Raw genomic sequence first — 27,803 nt, 5'->3', positions numbered from 1 at the left:
ATTGGTTGATAGAATGTTGTTAGTTTGTTGGACGTAGTTAATTGTATAAGGTAGTTTGGAAAATGTCTATTATCGTTAGGGTGAGCAGGTAAAACTTTGTTTGATAGTATCTTTATTTTATTAAACACAAGCTTCTAACTAACGATGTTATATATCTATAAGTAAAGATAGGTTATACTCCAACATAAGGAGTACAAAAAATACTTAAGATCTTTGTCATACTCGATTTAACCTCGTGTTATGGCGGACGCTGTCAAAGTGACCTTCACACTTTCAAGTAAAGTTTAGGTATATTAGCTCCCTTGCGCCCGGGAGCTTAGCGTTTGAGTGATGTTTGTTTTTATGATATAAAGCGTTCAAAGCGTTCAAATATGAGCTTGTCCCTTTCTCTATCGGTGAGCGGGAGTTCATTAGGACGTGCACATTTCTTGGTTGCCCAGGTGTGACTAAAGGCAACTTGTACCATTTGTCACAAGGTAAGCGCTTCAATTTTCGAACGCGTAATAAATATGGTACGAGTATAAGTACTTACCTATCAGTTTCTTGGTATAACTCTATAAGGGAGTGTAGGATCCACTCGGCAAACTAATTATAAGTATTGGGATATTAACGTGCATTTAGATTTGATTGCTTTAAGTCTTCTAACATCAAACTTGAGAATGAAATGAAACAGAAAACATTTACTTCCAAAATATTTATTCAAAGTTTTAAATGAAATATAAAATATTCTTATTGATCATTCACAACTCTTTATCCGTCTTTATCGCTATATTTAGTGGCCTTAATCTCCACAGTGTTGTACACAAACACAAACCAGAATAAGCCAGAGACGATGTACAAGACTTGGACAAGCGGGTTGACGGTCAACCACCGCATGATGAACACTGTGGTGACGCAGCGGATTGTCTCGAGGAGTGGGGCACGGGGCGAGGCGTCCAAAATCATGCCGAAGACTGTCAGAGAGCCGAGGATGTAAAGCGTTAAGATGATCACTGTTGTTGATGGCATGGCCTGAAAAAAAAAGAATTCGTACCTTCTTTGTCTTTTTTTAGTGGCCACATTTAAGGAAGGCATCCAAGCTTTAGATATCTAATCTTGATTTTATGTTAATTGGAAATTGGTGCAAGAGACTTGCTCTAAAAGTGATGTTAAATCAAGAATCGATTTTTAGTTTCAATGCCGCTCCTGATTCCTGATGAAGTGTTCATTGTTTTTTTAAGCCATTGCGTAAGAATAATGAGATTGTTTTGATAATACCTTAATTTATAACCTTAACTTCTTGTACCAGAATCTGTGTTAACACTGGATGTTCTAAATGGACTAATCTTAAAATATTTATTATTGTCCTTTTTGGATTAGTTGGTTGCGTCCAAAAATATTTTTTAACCAATAAATATTTAAATTTACTTACCATATGCATCAAAAACAGCTGGTAAAATCCATACATGATGAACGCGTAGTGCATCAGAAGGTAAGCTGTGCACCATTTCGGCAGGATGACGTCATACTTCACGCGAGCATGCAGAGCCGGCTGAAACGTTGTATCATTAATTAAAAGTTTAGAATTTATGAGGTTCATTTTAACGATATATAAAGACCTAACCCGGTATTAGACTATCTAGTTTAATACTGCTGTAGAACGCAAACAATTAACAGGGTTATTAAAATAATCAGAAACATTTTTTATAGCTTTGAGAATTTCAAACTGGTAATATACCATTTCTTAATTTGTGATAGAAAATTTTCCACAGCATTTTAATTACTTATTTAAAATGCCATCCCATTACGTTTTTCTTTTGTTTAGAAAAAAACAAAGGACTAATGGACATTGTAAGGAAAATAATGCAGCAATTAATTTAGTTTTAATAAAAAAAAGTCCATTAGAGCATACAGCAGTTTTGTTAAATACAGCAATACGGATATGATGGTCGTCCTTGTCTACGTGACAGCGTGATAAAACGGTGTCCGTCACTTTCTGTCCCGCGGTGTTAAAAAGTGAGTTATTTTATCACTTGGACAAGACATCCGTAATACACTTACACAGTAGTACGAGAATTTGGTATAAGATCTTCCTATTCAAAATATATTCAATTGTTTTTCAATAAAGAGTATTATTATCTATCTTTTTATCTTTTTCATCGATCATAAGTTACTCATCATGCAATTGATTGAAGATCATTGGGCATATGAAAAAGTTAATATAGAAGTAACAAAAAAATGTCCAGCGTCTATAAAATAAGGTTATTTATAGGTTTTATTCCAAAAACTTATATATATCTTTGAGAGAATTGTATTCTAGCACAACATTAAGTGTTTGTAAGCTAATTGAGGAAAATTACATCGCTAATAGAGAACCTCATTAGCAGGGTGACATTTAAATTAGCGCAGAGAAGGTCTTTTATTAAAGACCTAAACATGCTTTGCATTTTGCGCTTAAACAAAACAAAATAGAAACGAGGATGAAAAAAAAGATGAAATGAAAAGTACCAGTATAAATATAAAATTAGTTTCTTTGAATGTCTTTTATAGTAAGGCCATTACAACTTTATAAATTGCAAATCAGACAGGCTTTTTTTTATTTAACGCCTACTGCCTATGTAATTAGTAAACCTAATTGACGTTTCGATCTCTATTTCGATAAGTTCAGCAGTTCTCATCGAAACAGTTCTTCAACATTTATTCAGCAAATTCAGCAAAGTTAGATTAATTAATTGTAAACATGTCAACTGACACCGCGATCTGCGCTAAAAATCTGATGTAACTATATACATTGAACACTTGCACACGATTTTAAATCTGTCTGCAGCAAATAGAATAACAATAAATATAAACTATTTAACACCGATACCGACAGTTTCGGAGGAGTTAACTTAATAAGCGCCAATCTAACAAATTATAAGCTTACATCTTCCTCCATATCCTTGAAGCGGATACTATGCCCCGGCTTCCAGCTGGGTCTGCTAAAGACGGCCCTGAACTTGTGGGTCCATTTCTCGTATTCCTTGAACCTCTGGACTACGTACTTCGTGTAAAAGGTCTGGAAAATAAAAGTAGAGGGAAGAGATATGAGAAGGTCATTAAACATTGTTAAACTTTTCATGGTCCCGAAAATATCCTTAAAATTGCCTGTTACATAATATGATACAAGACAATGATTATGACACAAAAACGAAATCGAGAAAGCAGGAAATAGTTTGTTGTAGGCATCACTATAAAATAATAACAGTTTCTTGTTGTGTAGATAATTTTATAGAAGAAGTCATTGGCTACCACTAAATAAATTTCCGTAGATATAATGATAATGTAAAAATAACATAAGCGCTTGTAACTGATGCTTTAATTCTTAAAAACATACCTTTTAAATTTAACGTTTGATTGAATCTTAAGCTTTAAGTATTTATCCCACTGGAAATTTAATAATACAAACAAAATGAAAAGCTAACTAAGCTGAATTACATTTAAAAAAGTGCCGTGGCTACTTCAAATAATGCTTCAAACTACAGAACAGACTTTTATAAATAAAAATGAAAAATACGCATATTATATAAACAACTAATTCAAAAAGACAACGTAGCACTAAGACGCTTACAAAATTCTTTGGAGATGAGTTCGTTTTGAATAAAACTTATTTTACGGAGTTTCCAAGTTAGTTCATTGCAAAGTTCACTGCCTTGAGCAATTCAGCATTTCTCATGGGAAGACAATTTAATCCTAGTTTATAAATAGAATGAGATTAATTTCAAATTATTATATCAGCGGATTGCAAAAACGGATAACAAAGAAGATAAAACCAAGGATAGGGAAAGATAAAGTTTTAATGAAAATGAACTTGTTGACATGAAATCTTTCATAGGCATCTATTGTCTCCCAACTTTCGTTTGAACATCCAATTGTTATAGTAGATGAGAAATAAAGTGAGCCGACGAATCCTATCTCTAATCGCTCTTTTACAATAGGACAATAAAACAATTAACTCCCAGTATTGCTTACGTAACTACTTTGACTTCTATGTTTTATTAGTATTCCAACTTTTCAATTCGAAGTCTATTGTTTAAAAAAATATGGACTATGTGTGTCGAAAGAAGTTTCATTTACTTAATAACGTGTCGATATTATCCCAGAAACAAAAAGTATCATAATTCATCATAGATTTTATGACCAACCGGCTCAATTTATATTTAGTCTACCATATCTAGTAATGATTTTATGCACTTACCTAATTAGGAATGTATGTCTAGAATCTAGTTGGTTGCTATGTTACTATTACCAGGGGTATTTATATAGATGTTACCTGACATAGATGTTTAAAGTTTATTACTTCTGTTAGAAAACATGTATTGGTTTGCACTTCAGCAGCTCAAGAATGACAAACAATCTAGTAAAAGTTGCAGGTGCATGCTGCAACTAATACCTATGTTACGTGTGCAGGTCACAAAAAACCAGATACTTTTGAGATCAATGGGTTCAAGTTATATCAGTAAAACAAATTTTGCTTAAACCATATGCACCTACTGCATTTTGTTATACCCAGTATAGATATATAGCTTAAACCATTTTCGCCTACTGCATTCTTTTGGGAAGTGCATTAATTTACCCAAATGATCTTACCTGTAAATGCAGAGGGTTGAATGACGGCTGCTGATAGATCAGACCATAGACGATGCGGTCAGTCTCCTTCTCTGGCCTGAAGGTGCCGAAAAGTTTGTCCCATATGATGAGGACGCCCCCGTAGTTCACGTCGATGCAAAACGGGTTGCTACCTAAAAGGATAAGACAAATAATGAGTAATTGCGTAAACTTACTGTGATGATTATAATTATGATAATAATGAGCATGAAAGTTAAGCAATAAATGGCTGATGTTTTTTAGCCCAAATGGACAAAAATTTCTGAGGAATCCTTTTGCATAGGTAACTTAGAATGTTATGTCCAGATAGGTTATCTTTCCTGATAAGTTGAAAGTCTTCATCATCCAGAAACAAGCCAGCCAGAAATTTTATCAATTGATTGTAAGTTGAGCAACTGCAATTTTTACTCGAATAATCTCAATAAATTAGTTCTAACCGTGATGAATCCTGTGGTGGCTAGGCGTGTTGAGGAAGTACTCCAGAGGCCCGAGGGTCTTGATGGTCTCAGTGTGGATCCAGAACATGTACAGGTAGCTGAACTGATGATGCATCACGAACTGGGCTGGGGGGATCAGAAGGGCTAGGGGCAGGTAAAATATCTGGTGGAAGTGAAAGATTTATTATTCAGACATTATTCAAGTGCAAGAAATTTATATTTAAATTGCATGATGCGTCTAAGCCAGGCTATAGAGGTGCAAAATATAACCTTGAATCAAGTAACACTCATATTGAATCTTTTTTTGTGGGGGATTATTTCTAAAGTAGCTTAACGTACAACCGGTATGTACAGTCGGTCATCTCTAATAACTTAACAAAAGGAGATATTTTTTTTAATGTAGAACATAATGTGTCGTAATGTGCGCTCGGGGATAGTATCCGCCACGTCTATCCCTTGCTTATAAATTAAATTGTCTTAAAGAGCCTGTGCGCTGTTGGCTTGGGCTCCTACGCACGCCTCCCAAAGGTCCGGGTACCCATGATCCCAAGATATGGGAAGGACAAATATATCATATTAATCCAGCCTATATACGTCCCACTGCTCGGCACAGACCTCCTCTCAAGTTCGAAAGGGCTTGGGCTATAGTCCCCACACTGGCCGAATGCGGGTTGGGAACACAATATATATACCTACTATTTTAGATACTTTTGTATGTGAACTGCAGATATATTTTATTTGGAAAACTATTCAAGGAATACATTTGGCGCGTTGTTTCTGTTACTAATGATGATATGATATGATAGTTATAGATCGTGTCAGTGACGAAAATCATGCCTTGATTCGTATTGACATTTTATCAAAGGTTAGAGTTGAAAAATCTGCGCGTCATGGTGAATGACATGAAGTATATTTATTTCATAATATTACATTTCATTATAAATTATTATGTCAATAGGAACTAATATTATGATCATCAAGAGTACATTATAAAATACGAGATATTTTAACAAACAATACAACACAGGTCAAGGTTTCAGATGCTGCTTGTAACAGTACCCCTAGTGTAAATAAATTCGATTTCGAAACGTGACGTACGCGTTTGCGTTTAGTCTCATTTTGTATTGGATTTAGAAAGAGCGCGCCAAGCGGGACGTTTTGGAAACTCAAAATCCTATACAAAATGAGACTTAACGCAAACGCGTTCGTCACGTTATGATGTCGATCAAATTTACACTAGGGGTACAGTTGTAACATGGCAAACTTGCATAGTGCGCACTGGCCGGTGATAAAAAAAAACTAAGCCATTCCGCGCGTTTTTTGTTTTTTTTTTTTTCACATAATTTTTCTCCCTGATCTGAACATAAACTTCGATTGTATTTATTTAATGTTATTCGGTTCTCATAATTTATTTGTGATCAAAGTTGGGCTGCCTCTAACGCAGTTTTTCTCTGTGGGTGCCTTAGTGAGACATACAAAGACATCCGAAGCTACATTCGTTCGGTTCCGAGCTACCTCAAGATCTACTGACGTTGAGGCCAGTGACTATCTTTTACTTTACACTATATACGGCTTACGTACTGACGGATCTTAGTTTTATTTATTGCATATACAAGGTGCCCGTGAGCATTGCGAGACATTTTAACTAAGCATTCCTGGTAATATTTAGAAACTAAAATGTCATATAAAATTTTCTGGATTAGGCCTAGTTTCAGAGATAATTAAATGTTTTTCGAAATAATTCTTTCGCCATAAGTCGGTACAAAACACATTTTTGACTGCAGTATTGCCACTTTGAGGTCTAGTCTGGACATGCCTATTGATTGACATCGAAAAAAAAAATGTATTCGAGAGGCTACCCCCAAATAATAAAAAAAACTTTTAAGTTAATTTTAGGCTATGTATTCATCAATAAAAATTACGTTTTATGTACAGGAGTGTTCAAAAAAAGGAAAAAAAACAAAAAAAAATATTTTTTTGTCAAATATCACAAAAAGTCATATCATATTTTTGTTGCCATCAGGAATGCACCGTTAAAATCTCTCGCAATGCTCACGGGCACCTTGTATTTTTATTGCTACCTACATTGTTTTTACCTTAAGAACCTAGTTTTCGTTTACCGCTCTAGTCAGTCGGCTACACAATAGATCAAAAATTCACTATTATTTATCGCCAGATTTCTTAAAAGAGAGTCTTACCAAAAATTCCGTTAGATTAATTTCAATCAGACTTACAGTTACTGCTATCTAGGGACACCTTAAAAAGAAACACAGGTGTATGGACTTCATATCCATAGATCCTGCATATTCCCTATTCCCTAAAGGTACTTGTAGGTATTTGTAGACGTTATGTAAGTAAATAACCCACCGTGCAAATTCCGATGTTCAATGAAAATATTTATTTCAGGCAACTAGTGGCCTATAGATTAATACCACGAAATTATCATACATATTATGAAAAATGTATTTTCAAATAAGCCACTTACTTGCTTTTGGTAACTGTACCAGCTGTCACCCTTATTTTAATAATAGAAGTCACTGCCCAAACTTAATGTATTAACCGTGGAGACTATACGTCTCTGTCATATTGTATAATATACTTGACTTGGTACATACTAGTTATGTACAGAATGTAGCATTAGTTTATGAGACTGCTAGTTTAACAGTCCAGACGCGGTTTATTTATTTAGTATAAATTTTATTTTGACACTTGGAGAGACTTTACACCTCCAAATTTTATTAGTATTAGTACTCTGACATTGGGGACCTTTTACATCTCCAGATTTAATGTGTTTTTAACCATAGAGACTATACATCTCTATTGTATTGTAGTAATTATTTATTTTAAGATTATTATAATGTAATGTTTACCCAGGTATTGGCTGTTGTATTTATAAAATGTTGTTATGTATTTTTCATGTCACTATATGATGTTACTATAAATATTGTATTGACTTGTAAAAGAGCCCTTGAGGCCTACTTGCAGAATACATTTTTGAATTTTTTTTTTTGAACTGAAAAATATGAAGAAGTTGCTAAACACTACAAGTCACATTATGGTTGCGATGCATTGCGCAACCCCGCAGTGTCAGGGAGCCGGCCTCGGAACCGCCGAAACTTGACACTCTTCCGCCAAAACTCCTCCTTGGTGAAGGTAGCTAAGACGTTCAGGCGGAACGCTCACCACAAACAAATTAAAAATATTAGAATTCGCATTCCGATTCGAATCCGGACTATGCTTTTACATACTTTACTTTTTTAAAGGGTCGGCAACGCGCATATAACACCCCTGGAGTTGTAACTGTAGGCTACGGTGATCGCTTACCAGCAGATGAGCCGTATGTTTGTTTGCCACCAACGTAGTATGAAAAATAAGTATGATAAATAAGATACGAGTACGAAGTCATGCAATTCAACGTAACTACTCGTATGTCATAAAATTAAAGGATTTATACAATAACGCGCCAATCTTATAAAATACACGCTCGCAACTGTTAGAGGGCTTAACGCGAAATACGACAGTCGAAATTTTGTTTACTGCCTCTCTATCACTCTTGCATATTCAAGCGATAGAGTAGACGTAACAAAATTTCGATTTCGTATTTCGCGGTAAGCCCTCCGTTGTGGATACGAGAGTGTGTATTTCTGGGTACAAATTTAAATAAATTACGTCCTAAATCCCGTCCTAATGTCCAAATAAATGGTATTTAGTACTATTTACTCTTTTCTCGTCTCCAAACGAGGGCAATATTTTTTAATATCCGCCATGAACCCGCTACACAAACTTAATGACCTTAGGATCCGACATTTTACGTTCCAGAATTTAATAAACATAAATCAACTGTTCATTTAACGCCATAACTATGGTAATATTCTTCTTTGAGTAATATATAGTCTGGTGAATTGATGTTCAGACGTGGGGAAAAAAGTTTTGAAATCGCGTGATAAAGTCGGAGGAAAAAAGTTTGGTGTTCAATATAATTTTATCAAAAAGTTTGGCGAAATTGAGGAGTCGACAAACTATTACTTATTCTGGAGTTTGTCGAACATTTAGGATAATACAGGATACATCCAAAAATATTCTTCCTACCCTGTTCTTTTTCATGTAAGGTTACAAGAAATTAGAGCACGTAATCTGCTCTGAATTAGATACTAGTGACTTTTTTATTAAATTTATTTTCGGCTAACTTAGGTAAGGACAAACTGATGCGACCATAAGGTCAGTGTCTTACAGGGCTGTAATTTTTTTTTTTTGAGAAATGGCTGGTAAACATGTTTGTGAACTCGACTTTACAGTCGCCATCAGATATATCGGACCGGCAGAGGTGCTCAAAAATATATGAACACTAACGCCCTGACAGTAGAGGCGTGTTCAGATATTAATCACTTTCGCCGCTCCGATGGCTACTGCTGCGAAATTTTCGAGTAAATAACAAATATACTAATATATTAAATTTCACACTCTTTTTCTTAGGTATTTACATGAATTGAATAAAATCTGTATACAATGTTTCCACGAAAAACCTTAACACAACTTTTTCCAAATAGGACGAAATACGAAACGTTGTTCTATTGTAAAAAAAAATAGACACAAAAACAGCACTCAAACTCTTGGAAAGAAAATACGACCAAGAAAAAACACATAACCAAATTATTCTGTTAAAAATCGAACCTTAACGCGTAAAATTTACGTGTCAATTTCGAGTGGATATGATATGCAAAAACTTGCGGTCGTTATAATAGGAAGCTGCCTCGTTGAAATACTTTCTTGTTTCCGTTTCATTTAGTTGGAAATTGAAGGTTGTTTTTGCTTCGAATATAAAATCACTCGGTACTAATTTTAACCAACATTAACATACAAATGCTTGAAATGCTAATAATGCACAAAAAATAAGGGTGTTAGCTTGGAATGAGAAATATTAAGCTGGAAACTCCCTTATTTTATTGGCCAAAAATAGAAGTGTTGGTCACAGGTTCACTGTCGGTCACTAGTGCCAATAGGTACGTTACTTATACAAATACATAATGTCATAAACAAACATATTATAAGGACCTTTTTAGGGTTCCGTACCCAGAGGGTAATACGCGACCCTATTACTAAGACTTCGCTGTCCGTCCGTCTGTCACCAGGCTGTATCACATGAACCGTGATAGTTAGACAGTTGAAATTTTCACAGATTATGTATTTCTGTTGCTGCTATAACAACAAATACTAAAATACAGAATAAATTCGATATTTAAGGGGGCTCCCATACAACAAACGTGATTTTTCGGCGTATTTATAGATAATGGTACGGAACCCTTCGTGTGCGAGTCTAACTCGCACTTGCCCGGTTTTTATTCTTCGTCCTTTAGTTTTGTTTAAGATATTTGGAGACAATTCTCCACACACACACTAATGAAGTCGCTCAAACAGTTGAACTAGTTAGTTGAAACGCTGGTCATTTAGACTAAGCCCAGTTCTCGAGTCCAAATGAATAGCACAAAGACAGCAAAGTAAATTAAATCGCACGTGTTTGCTCTGTGCTAACTAAATTTATATATGAGCTTTTGTATTTGTGACGTAAACTAAGCATTTTCATCAAATTATTAGGAATGATAAATTCATTTCATTAAATTCTGTGACCAGCTTTCTACTCATGAAATGAACATAATTATAAATTCTCTAATTTAAGGTGCCGTAAGTCCAGAGAGCGGAGATTTTGAATAATCATACCGATTTTCTACAAAAAAAATATTGCCAATCTTTAAGATTTTCTCTAGTAACGTCATAGATTCGAATCCTGGTATATTGACTTTCGCTCATTAAAAAAAATCACGAACACAGATCTAAAACGCATTTATTAAAAAATTTTGAAAATTTATGCACAAAAGCTAAAAATGTGGAAATTCTTCTATTTAGGGTTCCGTAGCCAAATGGCAAAAAACGGAACCCTTATAGATTCGTCATGTCCGTTTATGTCACACCCACTCTTTTCCGAAACTATAAGAACTATACTGTTCAAAATTGGTAAGTAGATGTATTCTATGAACCGCATTAAGATTTTCACACAAATATAGAAAAAAAAAACAATAAATTTTGGGGGTTCCCCATACGTAGAACTGAAACTCAAAAAATTTTTTTTCATCAAACCCATACGTGTGGGGTATCTATGGATAGGTATTCAAAAATGATATTGAGGTTTCTAATATCATTTTTTTCTTAACTGAATAGTTTGCGCGGGAGACAATTCCAAAGTGGTAAAATGTGTCCCCCCCCTGTAACTTCTAAAATAAGAGAATGATAAACCTAAAAAAATATATGATGTACATTACCATGCAACCTTCCACTGAAAATTGGTTTGAACGAGATCTATTTAGTAGTTTTTTTTTTAAATAAGTCAAAATATTTAAAAAAAAATCATCAATCCCATACGTGTGGGATATCTATGGATGGATAGGTCTTCAAAAATGATATTGAGGTTTCTAATATCATTTTTTTCTAAACTGAATAGTATTTCGAACGGCAATATATTTCGTACATTATGCTGGTCACTTGTGGCAGTTGTGACGTCGCGGCACAACGCGCCGCGTTAAATGCGACGTTTTGTTTTAAAACAAATTAGTGATACATTGCTGGCTGAATTATTTTATAAGGGAAAATAAAAGTCACCCATTTTTAGTCATCCAAATTCCCAAGTGTGTTCATTGAAGCCATAACTAACTGTTTTTTTTCTATCGAGAAAACTTTCACTCTGCCTATAGTTGTGCCGTTCTCGATAATGTTCTCTGTTTACTATAGAGAATGTTCTCCCACGAGAACATTCCCTATTCAAAACCGAGAACGTTTTCGAGAACGGCACAACTATAGGCAGAGTGAAAGTTTTTTGAATAGGGAATGTTCTCGTGGAAGAACATTCTCTATAGTAAACAGAGAACATTATCGAGAACGGCACATCTATAACTCTGCCTTTGCAGTATGGTCCCGTGTAAAAATTCAATATAAGAATTAAAATGTTGCCCTTTCATAATGTACATTTAATTCAAATTTCAAGTTCATTGAAACAATTATTATAACCTAAACCTGAAAAATGAAATAAAATAATTCCTACTACTTTCTCTTAAGTAATTACACCAATCTAATTAGTACATAATAAGCCCGAGTGAGTTTGTCCGACAGATCCCGAGTAATTATTAATTAACTTAAGGTGGACGCTGGGAACGAACACGTGGGGCTCATTTACTTTCTTCAGGGTTAAGGTTACTTTCGGTTTGTGACAGCAATAAAACGGGGTGCTTCAAGTATGCACTGCTGCAAGATAAGTCCGTTATCCAAGACATCGATATTCACATTGACATTCCCTTCAAATTCAAATAGAGACATAGATAAATATATAAATAAAAAATATATAATAATAATTTAGCCTATATACGTCCCACTGCTGGGCACAGGCCTCCTCTCATGCGCGAGAGGGCTCGGGCTATAGTCCCCACGCTAGCCCAATGCGGATTGGGAACTTCACATACACCTTTGAACTTCTTCGCAGATGTATGCAGGTTTCCTCACGATGTTTTCCTTCACCGAAAAGCTACTGGTAAATATCAGATGATATTTCGTACATAAGTTCCGAAAAACTCATTGGTACGAGCCAGGATTTGAACCCACGACCTCCGGATTGAAAGTCGGACGTCATATCCACTCGGCCACCACCGCTTACACAAATACAAATAAATAAAATAAACAAATAAATTAATGTTATAGGACTTTCTTACACAGATTGACTAAGCCCCACAGTAAGCTCAAGAAGGCTTGCGGTGTGATCACTCAGACAATGATATATATAATATAATAATAATAAAATTCTTTATTGTGCACTGTTCGGTACTTTTGTATATGTACGCACAAATACTACATATTTTCGTTTATTATTTTAAAATCAATTAATACTTAATGGACCAGCATATTCCAAACGGGATAAGCCTAAAACGGAACGCTTTTCTCAAAGCGCGCAACACCGAAGCTCGAGTGTTGCCATTCTCTCTTCCCAACGATCTCCAAATCTAAACGCGCGATATCTACTCGCTCCGTCGAAAGCTTGAGCCTAAAAACCCAAAATCAAATTGACAAATAGTTCAGCACAAATAGAAGTCGTCTCCCGACGCCAGCCTGTGAGATTACGACATTTCACCATCGAAGGAACCAAACCCCTGAGGAAGCTGCATACCACATCACAGGTGAGTCCCCACGGTTTATGCTAGTCATTTATCCGACATGCACTACTAGAGAAAAGCTCATATTACAAAGAAAGACAGGACTTAAATGAGTAGGTAACAACAGGCAGGTTAAATGGGTAGGTAATATACAGACCCTTAAATACATAAAAAACACCCAAGAATTAGGAACAAATTTCTGTGTTCATCACACAAATAACTGCCCTTACCGGGATTCAAACCCGGAACCATCGGCTTCATAGGCAGGGTCACTAGGCCAGACCGGTCATCGTCGCATTGCTGAAAATATTAATATTAACGACGTGGATGATGTATAGGAAAACTTTTAAAAATTACCCACCTGGACAATAGACATTCTTGCAGCAAAGCAGTTTGCAGCATCTCTGCTGAAATGCTATTGCAATCGCAATGTGACTCGCGATAAATAGAGAGTAATTAACTAATTAACAAGGTTAAATTAAACTTTATTACCGACATGACGTTAATGTTTCCTGGAAGAGCGAGACAGAAAAAAGGACATTAAACAAGTAAATTAATAATAGGAGTAAATATAAAAACCCGACTGCTACATAATAATTATAGTGTTGAAATGAGCTTTCATTTGATACACATATTGCTTTGGTAAGAAAAAACAAACCGCCCATTTTTTTTTTCATTTTATAAATTTATATAGCCTATGTATATACCACTATATAATACCACGATTGTAACGAATTCAACCACACCTTATATATCAAAAACCATCCTGTCGTTTGGGTTGTAGGGCGTGCCATAGAAATGGACATACATATGTATTTATGTACATACATACGCTCGAAAAACATTACCATCCTTCTGATGCAGTCGGATAAAAACGTAATGCTAAATTGTTTTTAATAATGTCTCAATACCCTAGTAAGGGTAAGGTTTTTTTTTAAGAGTTATAAACCCAATACTTATCACCTTAAACTGTTAGGTAAGGGGTTTGTGAGGGACCCACCTAGGGTCAAATTATTTTTGGTGTCTTGTGTTTTTTCCCCAAAAAATGTGACGGAATGTAGCTTTTTGTATGAGATGATTTTTTTTTTCTCATGTAAATTATAATCTACAGCTAAAAAGACATACAATAGCACTCGTATTTTGTATTTATTTGATAGAAGAAGACCACGAAAATAATTTAGACCTAGTTAATGGGTGTTAAGTAATAATGTTCTTTGACGGGCACATTTTCCCTCTAAACGTCATTTTGTTTGCTTTATTCCAAAATGAACTGCGCATCCAGATTTACATCTAGAAAAGTAATTTCCTGAATTTCTGTTTAAGACATGACTCACGATACTTGTTAAGGCTCAGAAGGGCTTATATGTTGTAAAGTTTTATCAAAAATCCACCTTGATGTATGCTTATCAAAGCTTACTTTCAAATAAAATGTGGTTGATTTCTAACAGAACATTTCACCTATTTTAGGATTATTTTAATAAAAATTCTAGAGTTGCATACATTCGAGGTCTGATCACACCGCTGCCTATATGCTCAACATATCGCTGCTTGAAAACCACTAACCAAATCGCAGTGACATAAATGTCACAATTTTAACGCATTTTCTCCTAATAAAGTCGTAATATTTACGGTACGTCAGTGCGATTCCGTACCGTCACCGTTTTTAGGGTTCCGTACCTCGAAAGCAAAAACGGAACCCTTATAGGAACACTTTGTTGTCCGTCCGTCCGTCTGTCAGTCTGTCAAGACTCTTCTTCTCAGGAACGCGTGGAGGTATGGAATTTATATCGAATACTTAAGTCTACTGTCCCTTGGAGCTGTGAAAAAATCAAACTTCTAAGCCAACGCAATCAAAAGATACAGTCGTTTATGCCACAAATTTCCGCAAATTTTCGACTCTCACAAGGGAATCAAACCCTACAGCGTACTTCCCGTGAACTCAGAATCTTGAAATTTGTTACGAAGCAACATCTTATAGCACAGATAAAGGAAAAATTGTTTATTGATTTTTTTTTAGTTATATCATATAATAATATATACTTACAGGTTTGTACGGAACCCTCGGTGCGCGAGGGTTCCGTACTTGGCCGGTTTTTTGATCCGCGGTGTATGAAGCATGCGGTAAAGACGGTACGCTTACGATCCGTCACAACGTTTCCGTAACGTCATCGTTTTTTAAGCAGCAGTGTGGTCGGACCTTTACTCCACAGTTCTAATTCGAAAACAATTTCACGCACCAAATGTCGACATTTTTGCAAAGTTGAGAAGAGAGTACGAACAGTTTAAGTAGGTATACATTTTAAGCTTAGAATAAATTTAACAGTGGAAAATTTACTGCCTTGGGTGAGACTTGAACTCATGGCATTACGATAGAGTTCAAGTCCCAGTAGCTATCTGACCCATTAGCACTTGGCGTGGTGTGGAATAATAATAATATTATATATCAAGGATTACTTACAAATCCGCACCATCCCTGCAGTATGGACTGTCTGATGCCGACGCCCATGTTGAAGTCTTCCGACGTGTGGTGCACCTGATGCTGAGCCCATAACACGTGCATTTCTGAGGACCACACGTTTTTTATTAAAGATACGAACACCTTAAGGCTCAACCACCAGCACCAATTGTTTTTGTTAATTTGTATTTACTAGTGAGAACCTATGATTGGCTTTTTGTATCACATTTATATAACCCATAGACATATTAACAGCTATTGGATCTCTGAATAGTAATAAATAAGTAAATAAATAATAATTATGTTTAACAACATAATTATGAAGAGTACTGTGCAATTCTAGTGTGTTACCTATATGGAAAGTTATTTTATACTAAAATATGGATTCAAGTGTGGCTACCATGAGATCGGAATACGTTACTCGATACCGAGAACGTTATGGAAAATGTATGGAGAAAGTGTACAGAGCTCCAAGCGGTTACATATGGTACTAAAATTTATAGCTGGTTGGTGGTTGGTAACGTTTTTACTTTATTGTTCGTGTAGTTTTCGATACGTGCCTAACTTCACACATAAAGCGCTCTCTTTCTATCTGAAATTTTTGGTGGATTTTTTTTTGGAAAAGTATACTAATACTATGGGATGATTTTACGAATAAGAAGTCAATCAAACAAATAATGCTTATTAAATTTTTAACAAAAAAAGTTTATATTAATTTTTTTGTATGATGTACCATTTTTATGCTACAGCTGGATGAACTAGAGCATAACATAGTACTGAAGAAATCGTATAGGGAACCAGCTTGTTCAACGGGAAAATTTTGTCGAAGTTCATCTAGCTATAGCTTGTTTTGAAAATGGTGCATCATATTAAAAAAATAATATAAACTTATTTGTTAAGAATTTATTAAGGATTATTTCTTACATAGACACTTTTTTCATAACTCTAGTACTTTTCTCAAAAATGAAAATAAACCGCTAACCGGGACATATTTGATGGTAAAAGGGGGGTTGTGTCAGGGGGAAACGATGCTTTTAAACAAAAACATATAAACAAAATAGCGGAGGCGGACGAAATCGCGGAGCAACTAATACTCATCGAGCCAATTCTAAACAACCCAAACATACTTAGATTGCGTTGTTTTATCACAGAGTTCCTATGTCCACCTCTTGTCTCCATCATCAGATCAGCTCGATGGTACCATGATATTGCATTGTCTCCTGACTTACATATGTATGCAAATTTTCAGCTCGATCGGAAACCGGGAAGTGGATCAAATTTAACTCGCAAGATTTGATTACAGACAACGGGACACGTGAAATTAAATAATAGCTTGTAAAATTAAAAAATGGCTAGTGGTATGCATCTTAGGTACTCGTAACTAAGAAATCATTAAAATGACGACCTGTTTGGCCTAATGGGTCACACTACCCTGCCCATGAAGCCGATGGTCCCGGGTTTAAATCCTGGGAAGGGCACGGAAATCGTTCCTGAGTTATTGATGTTTTCTATGTATTTAAGTAGGTATTTATGAATATTTATATATTCAATATATCGTTGTCTAAGTACCTATATCACAAGCCTTATTGAGCGTACTGTGGGACTTAGTCAATTTGTGTAATAATGTCCTATCATATAAAAAAATTAAATCAAGATAAAAAAGGTAAACGAAGCTTGTTCAATTAATTATGGTTTGAATTTATTTTTATTATCAATTAATTAGCTAAAACAGTATAATTAAAAAAGGTGTACCCATTAGAAGTTAATTCAAGACCTTAATTGCCTTAATATAAAACTCCAACCGGAATAAATTATTAGGGTCAACGTTGAGTTAAAATAATAAGGGTTTCAAAGGGTTGAAAGTCTATAGATAATTAGGAGGTCAATTCTGTTCTCACAATTTGATCTGGTCCTCGTTTTATTTTGACACGACCTTAACTGTGAGTACCAATCATAGTTAGCGGCCCATGCCATGGTGCTGACGACATGCAGTCCGCGGTGGCAATATGTTTGCTTTAATCGCTTGTCACTATGTCGGTCTCTTTTGCACTTACTTGTTAGAACGAGACAGGCATGGTGACATGTGATAAAAATGCGACCGCAGGAGTCGATCATAAGACATTTCCTTCGCACTTATGACGAAAGCGGGATTCGCCTTTTCATACAACTTAAAATATTTTGACGCAATTTGCTGGTACATTAACAACAGCTATGCCCCTATGTTTGATTTTATTCCAATTATCAATTATTATAAAAGCTATGCGCATTTAAAATTTTGTATGAAATCTGTTTTTCGCTCCTAATTTTTACAATAAAAAAGCCAAACACTATGGTTACTAAATAAATATTATAGGACATTATTACACAAATTGACAAAGTCCCAAAGTAAGCTCAATAAGGCTTGTGTTGAGGGTACTTAGACAACGATATATATAATATATAAATATTTATAAACACTTCAATACATAGAAAACACCCATGACTCAGGAACAAATATCCATGTTCATCTCACGAATAAATGCCCTTACCAGGATTTGAACCCGGGACCATCGGCTTCATAGGCAGGGTCACTACCCACTAGGCTAGACCGGTCGTCTAATATACATAAATTGTGTAATAATATGGTGTTGCTTATGTCCATGGGCGACGATGACCGCTTCCCATCAGGCGGCTCGTCTGCTTGTTTGCTTAATATGCTAACTCATAATATAGATTTAAACGAATAAAGGAAATAATAATATTATTTTTCATAATGTTAATATCCAGACAGGAAAATGGGGACTACGTTTGCATGGAGAAGCGGCCGTACCCTTTCCTCATATTGATGCGCTCAATGCCTGAAAATACTATTTACTATTGTATCAATAGTGGATTGTGTCACATGGGAGCAAAATTGCATCTTGCATATATTGAATCTTGAATAATGCGACGGCTTTTATAATTAAAGGCAGAATCCTAAGCGTTAGTAAGGGATTCAAGTGTTTGCCCGGTGGAAATAATTTTGCTACTATATGATACGTATTGTTTTTCATATCACCTATGAGGAAATTACGGCCCTATTCGAAGAATGAAATACGATAACGATAAGTTCTGGTTTAGATAAATTCTCATTTAGATATCGTTTGTATGTCGTATAATTGACAGAAGCAGCTCGATTCGGGCAACCAATGTCACTTTGACGTTAGAAATATCGTAATAGATCTTATTGGGATGTGGGAATTTTGACATGTCGTTTCGTTATCGATCTTTTAAAGATCTTTCCAAGATCTAAAACGTGTCTTAATCTTTCTTCGAATCGGGCCGTTATTATGTATTCTAGCATAAAAATGATTTGGTTTGATATTTGATCAATATGATTTAAGCTAAAAAGATTTTACTTGTGCAAAAAATAAAAAAGATATAGCCCTAGAAGAGAAAAGTGAAACTTTGATCCCGCCTAGCAGAGGAGAAAAGTGCCACTTTCATTCCTAGCAGGGAAGAACGTGCCCTTTTCCGAAAAATTATGCGATGTGTAAAATTATGAAAATACAACGTATCGATATTATTTAAGCAAAAAGATTGTATACGAATAACTAAAAAAATGATGCCCTAGAACGGAAAAGTGAAACTTTGATCCCTCCTATTGAGAAGTGCCACTTTCACTCCTAGGAGAAAAGTGCAACTTTCACTCCTCCTAGCAGGGAATAATGTGCCCTTTTCCGAATAGGTGATGTGAAAAGTTATATCAGTCTATATCAGTTTATTAGTAACAGAATCAGCCGGTGTCTGAAAAGTTTTTCACTTCAACTCTTTGCGGCAACGTTATTAAATTTTAAGGGAAACTTTGAACTCTTAACTTGGATAATTTAATTAAAAAACGTAATTTTATTTATTGGTCTCTTGAGTTCAGCAATAGGTACTTGAACTAAAGTTATCTTTACGTAGGTACAAAAAATGGTAATTCCGTTATCTACTTCGTAGCTCGTAATAAAATTGTTAGCTTGTCTTGTATTGTTATTGTTATTGTACAGTCAGCATCAAAAGTAGCGGATGAAATAACGCGCCAAAAGTATCTGATATTCCGGATAACTTTTCCAAATATAGAAAATTTCTGGAATTCGCGTTCAAAAGTATATCTTTTACAGTCTTTGTTGTTCTATATAAAACACATCACTTTTTGTTAAGCTGTTACAGAATGGTAGATACTTATGAAGCGTTATTTGATCCGCTACTTTTGATGCTGACTGTACCTATTATTTGAAATTTCAAAGACTATATAAAAATTGTGCTTGTTATTTTCAAAATTCCAAAGTATGCTTGTTATAATTGTTAATCGTGCTCGTGTATTATCTTATTTGCTGAATGTTACTGTTAAATTCAAATTTAAATTAAAAATACCCAATTATTGTACTTTTTTTCGGAGCAAAGGAATTTTGTATTAGCTATCAGTGGAAACTGTTTTGGCTTATGTTCTAACTTTGTCTTGTACCTTATTGTATTATTATGTGCTGTATGTTTCCCAAATAAATGAATTAAAAATTTAATTAAAATTATATGACAGTCAATCCTACTAATGACACTTTCAAAAGTATGACCTTATTTGTGACGCCCCACTTTATCACTTGCCATGAGGAGTTGCCTTGGCAGGTTATTCGTATAAAGGTACAAGCAAATCTCGTCCTTCCGTCCAAGCGACAAAGTGGGACGTTTTGCCGGCCGCGGTCACATTTTGTTTCATTATACATTTCTTGAAATAGAATTCCATAATACGAATGCCTCAGAATCTGTGACTGAATTTAATTTACTTCATTTTGGCCTACAATGTTATAAATTAGATTTGCATGTTTGACTTTAATTATTGCTTAGAATGAACAGGAAAAGTACTTATATATTTCATTTAGCGACATTGTCAACAAGAATAGAATAGAATATAAATAGAATTTATTTATTTGCCAGAATACGTATGGTACACGATGATAACAGAAAAGGTTTTACATGTATCAGTAATATCAGTATTCAGTCGAAGACACGACATGCAAATGACTGAAACTGCTGAAGTGTTGTCTAAAGCCTTTATTTAACTTTTTTTTTCTTTTTTCCGTTTTTTGCTCCTAATTTTTACAATAATACAAGAATCGAAAAAAGTCAAACGTAGGGGAATAGCTATGGTTAATATAGATTAAATTATGTAAAAATATTTTCCAAAATGACAACATTCAGAGAGGAAAATGGGGACTACGTTTGTATGGAGAATCGGCCGTTCTATTTCTTCTTAATTTCACTCACCATGACAAGCTCTATGCATCCAGTAGTAGCAGAAATCTACGCCCAGCGCCGCCAGTAGCCAGGTAGACACGTTGTCCCATGGCAGTTCCACTAGTCTGTAGTTGGCGTATATCCACGTGTAGAGGTATGCTTCGGCGCCGCGCCATATGAACCTGGGAAATAATATATGGTGAACTTAAACGTAAACATATTCTCATAACAATCTACATAAATAAATGCCTCAAGGGCCTATTTTAGATATAAGCTAGTTACCTATAGTAATCATCTGTATATATTCATTATGTATATTGTTATTGTAAATAAATATACATGTCATAAATAAATACTACAATATTCAATCCCTTCGCCTCTTTGAAGCTTTTGTGCCTAAGCATGAGCAAGATATCATTTTTCAAATTTCAAACTGTCGTTAGTTTTGAAAAAGAAAAAGTAAACGCTGAGTTCTCTCAAAAATAAAATTGCGCATCATAGAAGCAATTTTCATATTTTTAGTTTTTGTGTATAAATTGTTAAATTTTTTAAGTGCGTTTTAGATCTATGTTTGTAATTTTTTCTGACAAGTTAAAGTCAAAAAATCTGGATTCGAATTACTTAAGCTTAGAGAAAATTCTCAAGATTTTTAATTATATTTTTGGCAACCGTAATTTTATCTAAAAAGCGGTACGATTTTTCAAGATATTCGCTCTCTGAAAATCCTAAATATTTTGTAAAAAATATGAAAATATTATTTTAAAGAAGTGTAAGAAGGTGGTCATTTTTAACATAGGTATAATATCTAAGTATATAAAAGATTGATGGCGCTGTTTTCAAAACTGTACCTATTTATATGTAGAATTTTTGATTCGTTTCTATCGCAGCTTTTCACGTGCTAAAATTAGCACGGATGGGTATGTATAATTATGCAATACTTATAATGTTAATTCTAATTTGGTATTTTAACTACATATTTATGCAATTTTGTGTGCATGTCATTAAAGTGAAAAAGCCTTCCTATATAACGTGCAAGGATCGAACTAAGGTCGAGCTATCACGTATATCTTTGGAAATTCGGTAACACCGCAGTTTATTTGGTAAAATGTTTATAGAAACTTATTCACCTAATTTATTCACGATTTTTTTTATTTATATAAGTATATTTATTGAAAATATTAAATCATCTTTCCAGAAACTGCGACGAAATACGACCTAAAAACCAACAACAATCTATGAGTTCAATGTACGGAACGCAGAGTGCGCACAGCGCGGCACGTGACGTACGGCTCAGCCTCATGGAAATGCCAACGTGTAATGTTGTATGAATATCCATTACTGGCGCCTCGACTACCTGTACCCGAAAATGATACTTTGATATTTATTATAAGGTACAATCAGATCCCTAACAAGATACATTGATTAAGTAAGATCTGTATAATCTAAACGTGAGGTCACACTGTTCGCGTTTTTTCGTCGCAGGCTGGCTACCTCGCAGCGTCGATGCTGCGTCGTTTTACATATATACTTTATGACATGACACATTAAACGCGTTGCGACGATTCGACGTAACGCAACGCACCAGTGTGGCATGGCCCTAAGACAATTTCGTGCTTTGAATGTGAAAGGTAAACGAGATGGCGCTGAACAGCTCCATACATTTAGACAATTCACTAACCGCAAAACATATTGCGCAGTATAGCGCCTTCTGTTTTGGATGTCAAAAGTTTTTTTTTATATTTTATTTTACCTCTCTATTACTATCAATTATTTTTGCTAACAAGTATCCATTTTTCTATATAGCTAGCTAGAATGGTGACGTGGGTACTTAAGTTCGAACATGTATTGTACAGTCAATGAATTTAATTTCCTACCCATTTCGTACCTTGTCACGGTGACAATAGTATGAGGTCTCCAGCGAGTTTCATGTTGTTTGTCACTGTGACAAAGTACGAAATGGGTAGGAAATTAAATTCCTTGACCGTACCTACATTACCTCTATCATAATCTCCGTGTAGATTCGGCAAATAGTACATTACTACAGAGGGTGGGACACGACGGGTTGCGGGCTAAATAGATATAGACGGGTAGGGATAAGCAGCCGGCAACCCCATTTGTCACCAAAATTTGTATAGTGCTTTTCTCAAACTTGCAGTGAAATAAAAAAAAAATTAGTCAATTTGTTTTATTTGTAGGTTTACACAACTAAAAACAAACTACGAATCTACTACTATTTGATGGTTGAATGCCTTGGCATTAGCCAATTGCAACATAACGTCTTGACGTTATGTTACAATATGACGTTTAAAAACAAAAAAGGTTGCTTTTTAGGTGCGTGAGGCTGTATGTTTCTTTACATATCATCTTCAGTCATCGCACTGGATACGTAGTATTCCTGGACCTAATTTAAAGTAAGTCATGTCAACAACATTGCAAATTTGAGGAATAGAACAATGTGCAACGAGGGGGTTAAGTGAAGTTTTGCAAACGAGGTCTTTAGATGCATTAAAGACTTAAAAGTTTGCAATATTCTTACCCCCGGAGTTACACACAATGTTTTTCATCAAACCTGCAAAGAAAAAACTATAAATAATTTACCTGCCGCCTTCTAGGAACATTCCGTTGGAGAGACTTGTTATTCCGTCATTTAGACGAATCCCTTTTTTTCCTTCTAGCTTTAAAAGTATGTGTTCCAATACCATGAACATAAAAAAATATGGCCATGCCTGAAATTAAAAAAAAAAACGTGTATTATAATTATAGTCATGAAAATGGGTGACATTATATAACTGCAGTGGTGTAACTTTTATTTGTTATGTTTTCAAACCACTTGCCGATTGTCGATAAGATTGATTTCAAATTGAAGTTTTAAGGAAATGTCGCCTTATTGAAAACCGACAATAAGCACCTTTTAGGTTGAAAATGGCATGATACGTTCATGCGTTCAATATAATATTAGTTTTAAAAAAATCCGGTCCACTGAAATCAGATTGAAATATTACTTAATATTTGTGGACCTAAATAATTATCACTGCACCAAAAATGTACATTCTGGTTTAATCTTGATATGATTACAATAAGACACAGTTTTTGTATTAATTAACAAATAGCGTTAATAAACACATTTTCTAAAACATAACTTTTAAAATAATAACTTATGTTTTCGAAAAACACAATCAGAACCCCTAATGTAAATTTATTCGATAGCGAGACGTGACGTACGCGTTTGCGTTAAGTCTCATTTTGTATGGGATTTAGAAACAGCGCGCCAAGCGGGACGTTTTGTAAATACAAAATCCCATACAAAATGAGACTTAACGCAAACGCGTACGTCACGTCTCGCTATCGATAAAATTTACACTTATTTACAATTTACTATCCAGATAAAAAAAAAAAAACTATGGAGCAATTATATGTATATTGGAAATATCCCCTATTAAAGCATAATAATTGTACTGTAACACGTAAATTTACTGAAATAAAATTAAATGAAAAATATATACTTATTGACTTTCTAATACCAGACACCTCCTTGTTTATTGCGTAATATTGGTAACGGATCATATTGCAATAAGATTTCCATATTGTCATCACATTAATACATTTCACATACGCTTACCTGGACATAAAAATTAGGGACATCTTCCAGCTTTTCGAACGCTGTATCTTTCGGATTTATTACGTAGAACATACGTCCCAGTCCTTTTGCAAATTCCTTCGGGCCATAATCATACACTGTAGAGTTATCGTGGTAGACTTCGTCCATTTTAACAAAATATTAATTATTATGTATATGAAACTAAAGTTGATATTTTTAGAACACACTATGTGAAGAAACGGTGGATACTCGCTCAGCGCAAGAGCAAGTACTTTGATAAGAAAATTGAATCAATTTATATGGAAGCAGATTTAGGAACCTGATTGATGTGACAATTAACGCTTATACTGGACATGTATATAGTAATATTACTTTTTGTTATGCAATGCAAGTACGCGAATAAATTTAAATATTTATATTCGAAAATTAACAAAAAATATACTTTTAGCGTCTAAAAAATTACCACAATGTTTTATATTAGCCAACAAATAGGTAAAAAACTTAAAAATAGAAGCTATAATAACATTTTGAAGCACATTTGAGCTAACTACCGTCTAACTTTATATGTAATTCATAGTTTGATAAATATTTTGAAATTATTCTTGCTCCAAAAACTCCGTGGTATAAAATCACGATGTGTTTGGGTGCTTTACATACGGTGCAAAAAAAATGACGACATGAAATTTATATGACCAAATACATAACCAATTTTTTTTAAATAATAGAGCAACATTTTGATCCTGCAATTAGACCCTTGGCCCGTGGGGTCCGAATGCATCTACACTATTTAAGGAATTAGCCAAAAAAATAGCAGACGCTACCGGTGATCGTAGAGCTGGCAGCTTCCTCGCACAGAGAATAAGTATTGCGATACAACGAGGAAATGCTGCCAGCATCTACGGCACCATGCCGCAGGGAGATAGTTTTTAATTATTTATTTTAAGATTAGTTTTATTTATTTTTAGATTTAGATTTTAAGTTTTATATGTATTATGTTGTTGTGTTTTTAATACTTGATTTGTTAATAAATTGAATAGATAATTAGTATATGTTTATGACTTTAGAAGGCTGTTATATCAATTTAATTGTCATTTCACTTTCTAATTACACCATCACAATTTTATGTATATTATTTTACCCAGTTTTAAAAACTTAGAGCACAACGTCAACATACACGTAAGTCTTTGATGTTCTTCTATTATTCACTCGTGATAATTTCAGCACTATTGAATAAACTATGTCATTAAAGCATGACACTGTGTATCATACAAAATTGTCATTCGATACCTGCATTGCGCTAGTTTTTGTTCGTTAAACATGAGCACATAATACAGGCGGTTCTATTATTCACCGAGATCCTCATACGAAAGTGTTTTTTTAGGGTTCTCAAGGGTCGGCAACGCTTAAGTGGCTCCTATGGTGTTGCTTATGTCCATGGGCGACGATGACCGCTTCCCACCAGGTGGCTCGTCTGCTCGTTTGCTGACTATACTAACATAAAATTATTTTACAGTACATATGGTGCTTCTTTACCGGACTAGTGCGAAAATTAGCATATTACGTTACTGTGTCGAACATTTAAAGGGCCATATTATGTACTGTAAAAAGTTGTACGATACATGTGCGAATAGGTAATTCGCAACTCGTGTCGATTTAAAACACTCCCTTCGGTCGTGTTTTAATTTATCGCCACTCGTTTCGAATTTCCTATTTTTCGCACTTGTATCGTAATGTACTAATAATAGTTAGGAGCATTTAAAAAATTGTATGAAGTCTGTTTTTCGCTCCTAATTTTTACAGTAATCAAAAAATCGAATAAAGGCAAACGTAAGAGCATAGCTATGGTTAATACGCATCAAATGATGTAACATTATTTTCCATAATGTCATTATCCAAAGAGGAAAATGGGGACTACATTTGTATGGAGAAGCAGCCGTCTCCTTTCCTCTTTATGTTTTAAATGAGGTAAAATTAACGTGTCATGTAGGGGATACTTTTTATAACAAAATATCGAGTACAAGCTCATTTGTTCTCCTACGTTTGTAACTACTCAACCATCACTTTTTACTTCTTACTTTTTTCACTTCGAAAATCTCCACTACTTCACTTAGAATGTCTGTTGAGCAGAAATAGTGAAGCTCTTCCTTTCTGAATCTTCTGTTTCTGTTTCTGACACATGGGACAGTTGTCATATGATGGTCTTACCTTACCTGCAAAACGTTAAATAGACGGTCTTACCCACATTGACTTTTAGTAGAAATAAAGTGTTAAGGTCTCAATTTTGCTTCAATTCCATTCAAAGTATCATGAAATAAATAAAATAAAAAAATAAAAATCATTTATTTCAGACCTTGGTCCATACAGTTTTAGTTTGACTTACTCTAAAAAATTATATTAAATTATTATTGAAATAAAATCTCTATTAAAAACCTCTCTAGAACTGTCTTTCACCTCTTTGTAGTTGTTTAAAGAACAGATTGTTCAAAATCGAATTTTACCAGTTTACTTATATATTACTTCTTTTTCCAGCCTCTGGCACTGCAGGCCTTGGTCGTTTTTTCCTTTGTATATGACAATTATTTCGTTTATAGTTTAAATATTCTCAGAGAAAGTATTTTAATTTGTTCTTAGAATATTATTTTTTTTTGTCTCTTTATTTCAGCCCTTATTTAGCTGAGTAATAAAGATTGTCCTTATCTCTAAACTAAATAGTTACATTTATATAATATTTAATTGGATACGGAGGTACTTTGCTTGAATGCCGAAAAACTTAGTAATGTTTCAAGTTTTTTTCCAAAGTGCAACACTATGCAACATGGTAACATTAAAAAAACGTATCTAATTGTTGCAGTTGGTGTGCAGTCGGCGTGCAGTTTCCATACAAGTTGCAGTCGAATTGCAGTCCGTCTATTCCGGCCCTATCTGTTGTTCCACAGTTGCTCCACAAAGCTAACTCTGGTGTGGATCCACCATATTATTCAGAACTGTTATATTTCTGGTCAACAGCCTGTATAGTGTGTGTTATGAAATAGGTGGTTTGATATTAATTTCCGCACCTACACTAGAATATCAGAGTCAAGTTACACAATTAAGTATTTATATTTACCTAAACTTTATTAAGTACCTAAAGATAAAGATAGTTTATTATTCAAGTAGGCATATTACAATGCGCTTTTGAACGTCAAATAAAGCTACACCGACTCTAACCCTACACCTCTGACCCGAGAAGATTTAAATCCCCCCTCAATTGGAGGAGGGTATCC

The 27,803-nt window shown here is 34.6% G+C and overlaps 1 protein-coding gene across 5 annotated transcripts; it reads right to left on the bottom strand.

Moving 5' to 3' along the window:
• Positions 1–679: 679 nt before the first annotated feature.
• Positions 680–25,786, bottom strand: LOC133520820 (alkylglycerol monooxygenase-like). Of its 5 annotated transcripts, none has more exons than XM_061855493.1 (10): positions 25,679–25,786; positions 24,562–24,698; positions 23,541–23,668; positions 20,973–21,124; positions 15,711–15,814; positions 5,064–5,226; positions 4,609–4,760; positions 2,906–3,037; positions 1,412–1,531; positions 680–1,011 (listed from the first exon to the last, which is right to left on the bottom strand). In XM_061855493.1, the coding sequence occupies exons 1-10, from the start codon at positions 25,710–25,712 to the stop codon at positions 751–753; spliced, it is 1,383 nt and encodes a 460-aa protein (XP_061711477.1). In that variant the 5' UTR covers positions 25,713–25,786; the 3' UTR covers positions 680–750. The 5 variants fall into 5 exon arrangements, with proteins under 5 accessions (XP_061711477.1, XP_061711481.1, XP_061711480.1 ...); XM_061855497.1 differs by having other exon boundaries at positions 24,562–24,741; positions 25,679–25,775; XM_061855496.1 differs by having other exon boundaries at positions 24,562–24,766; positions 25,715–25,756.
• Positions 25,787–27,803: the final 2,017 nt, after the last annotated feature.

The sequence above is a fragment of the Cydia pomonella genome, chromosome 8, assembly GCF_033807575.1.
Source record: "Cydia pomonella isolate Wapato2018A chromosome 8, ilCydPomo1, whole genome shotgun sequence".
NCBI lineage: Eukaryota > Metazoa > Arthropoda > Insecta > Lepidoptera > Tortricidae > Cydia > Cydia pomonella.
The sequence above is the reverse complement of the archived record's forward strand: the minus strand, read 5'-3'. Positions and strand labels throughout refer to the sequence as shown.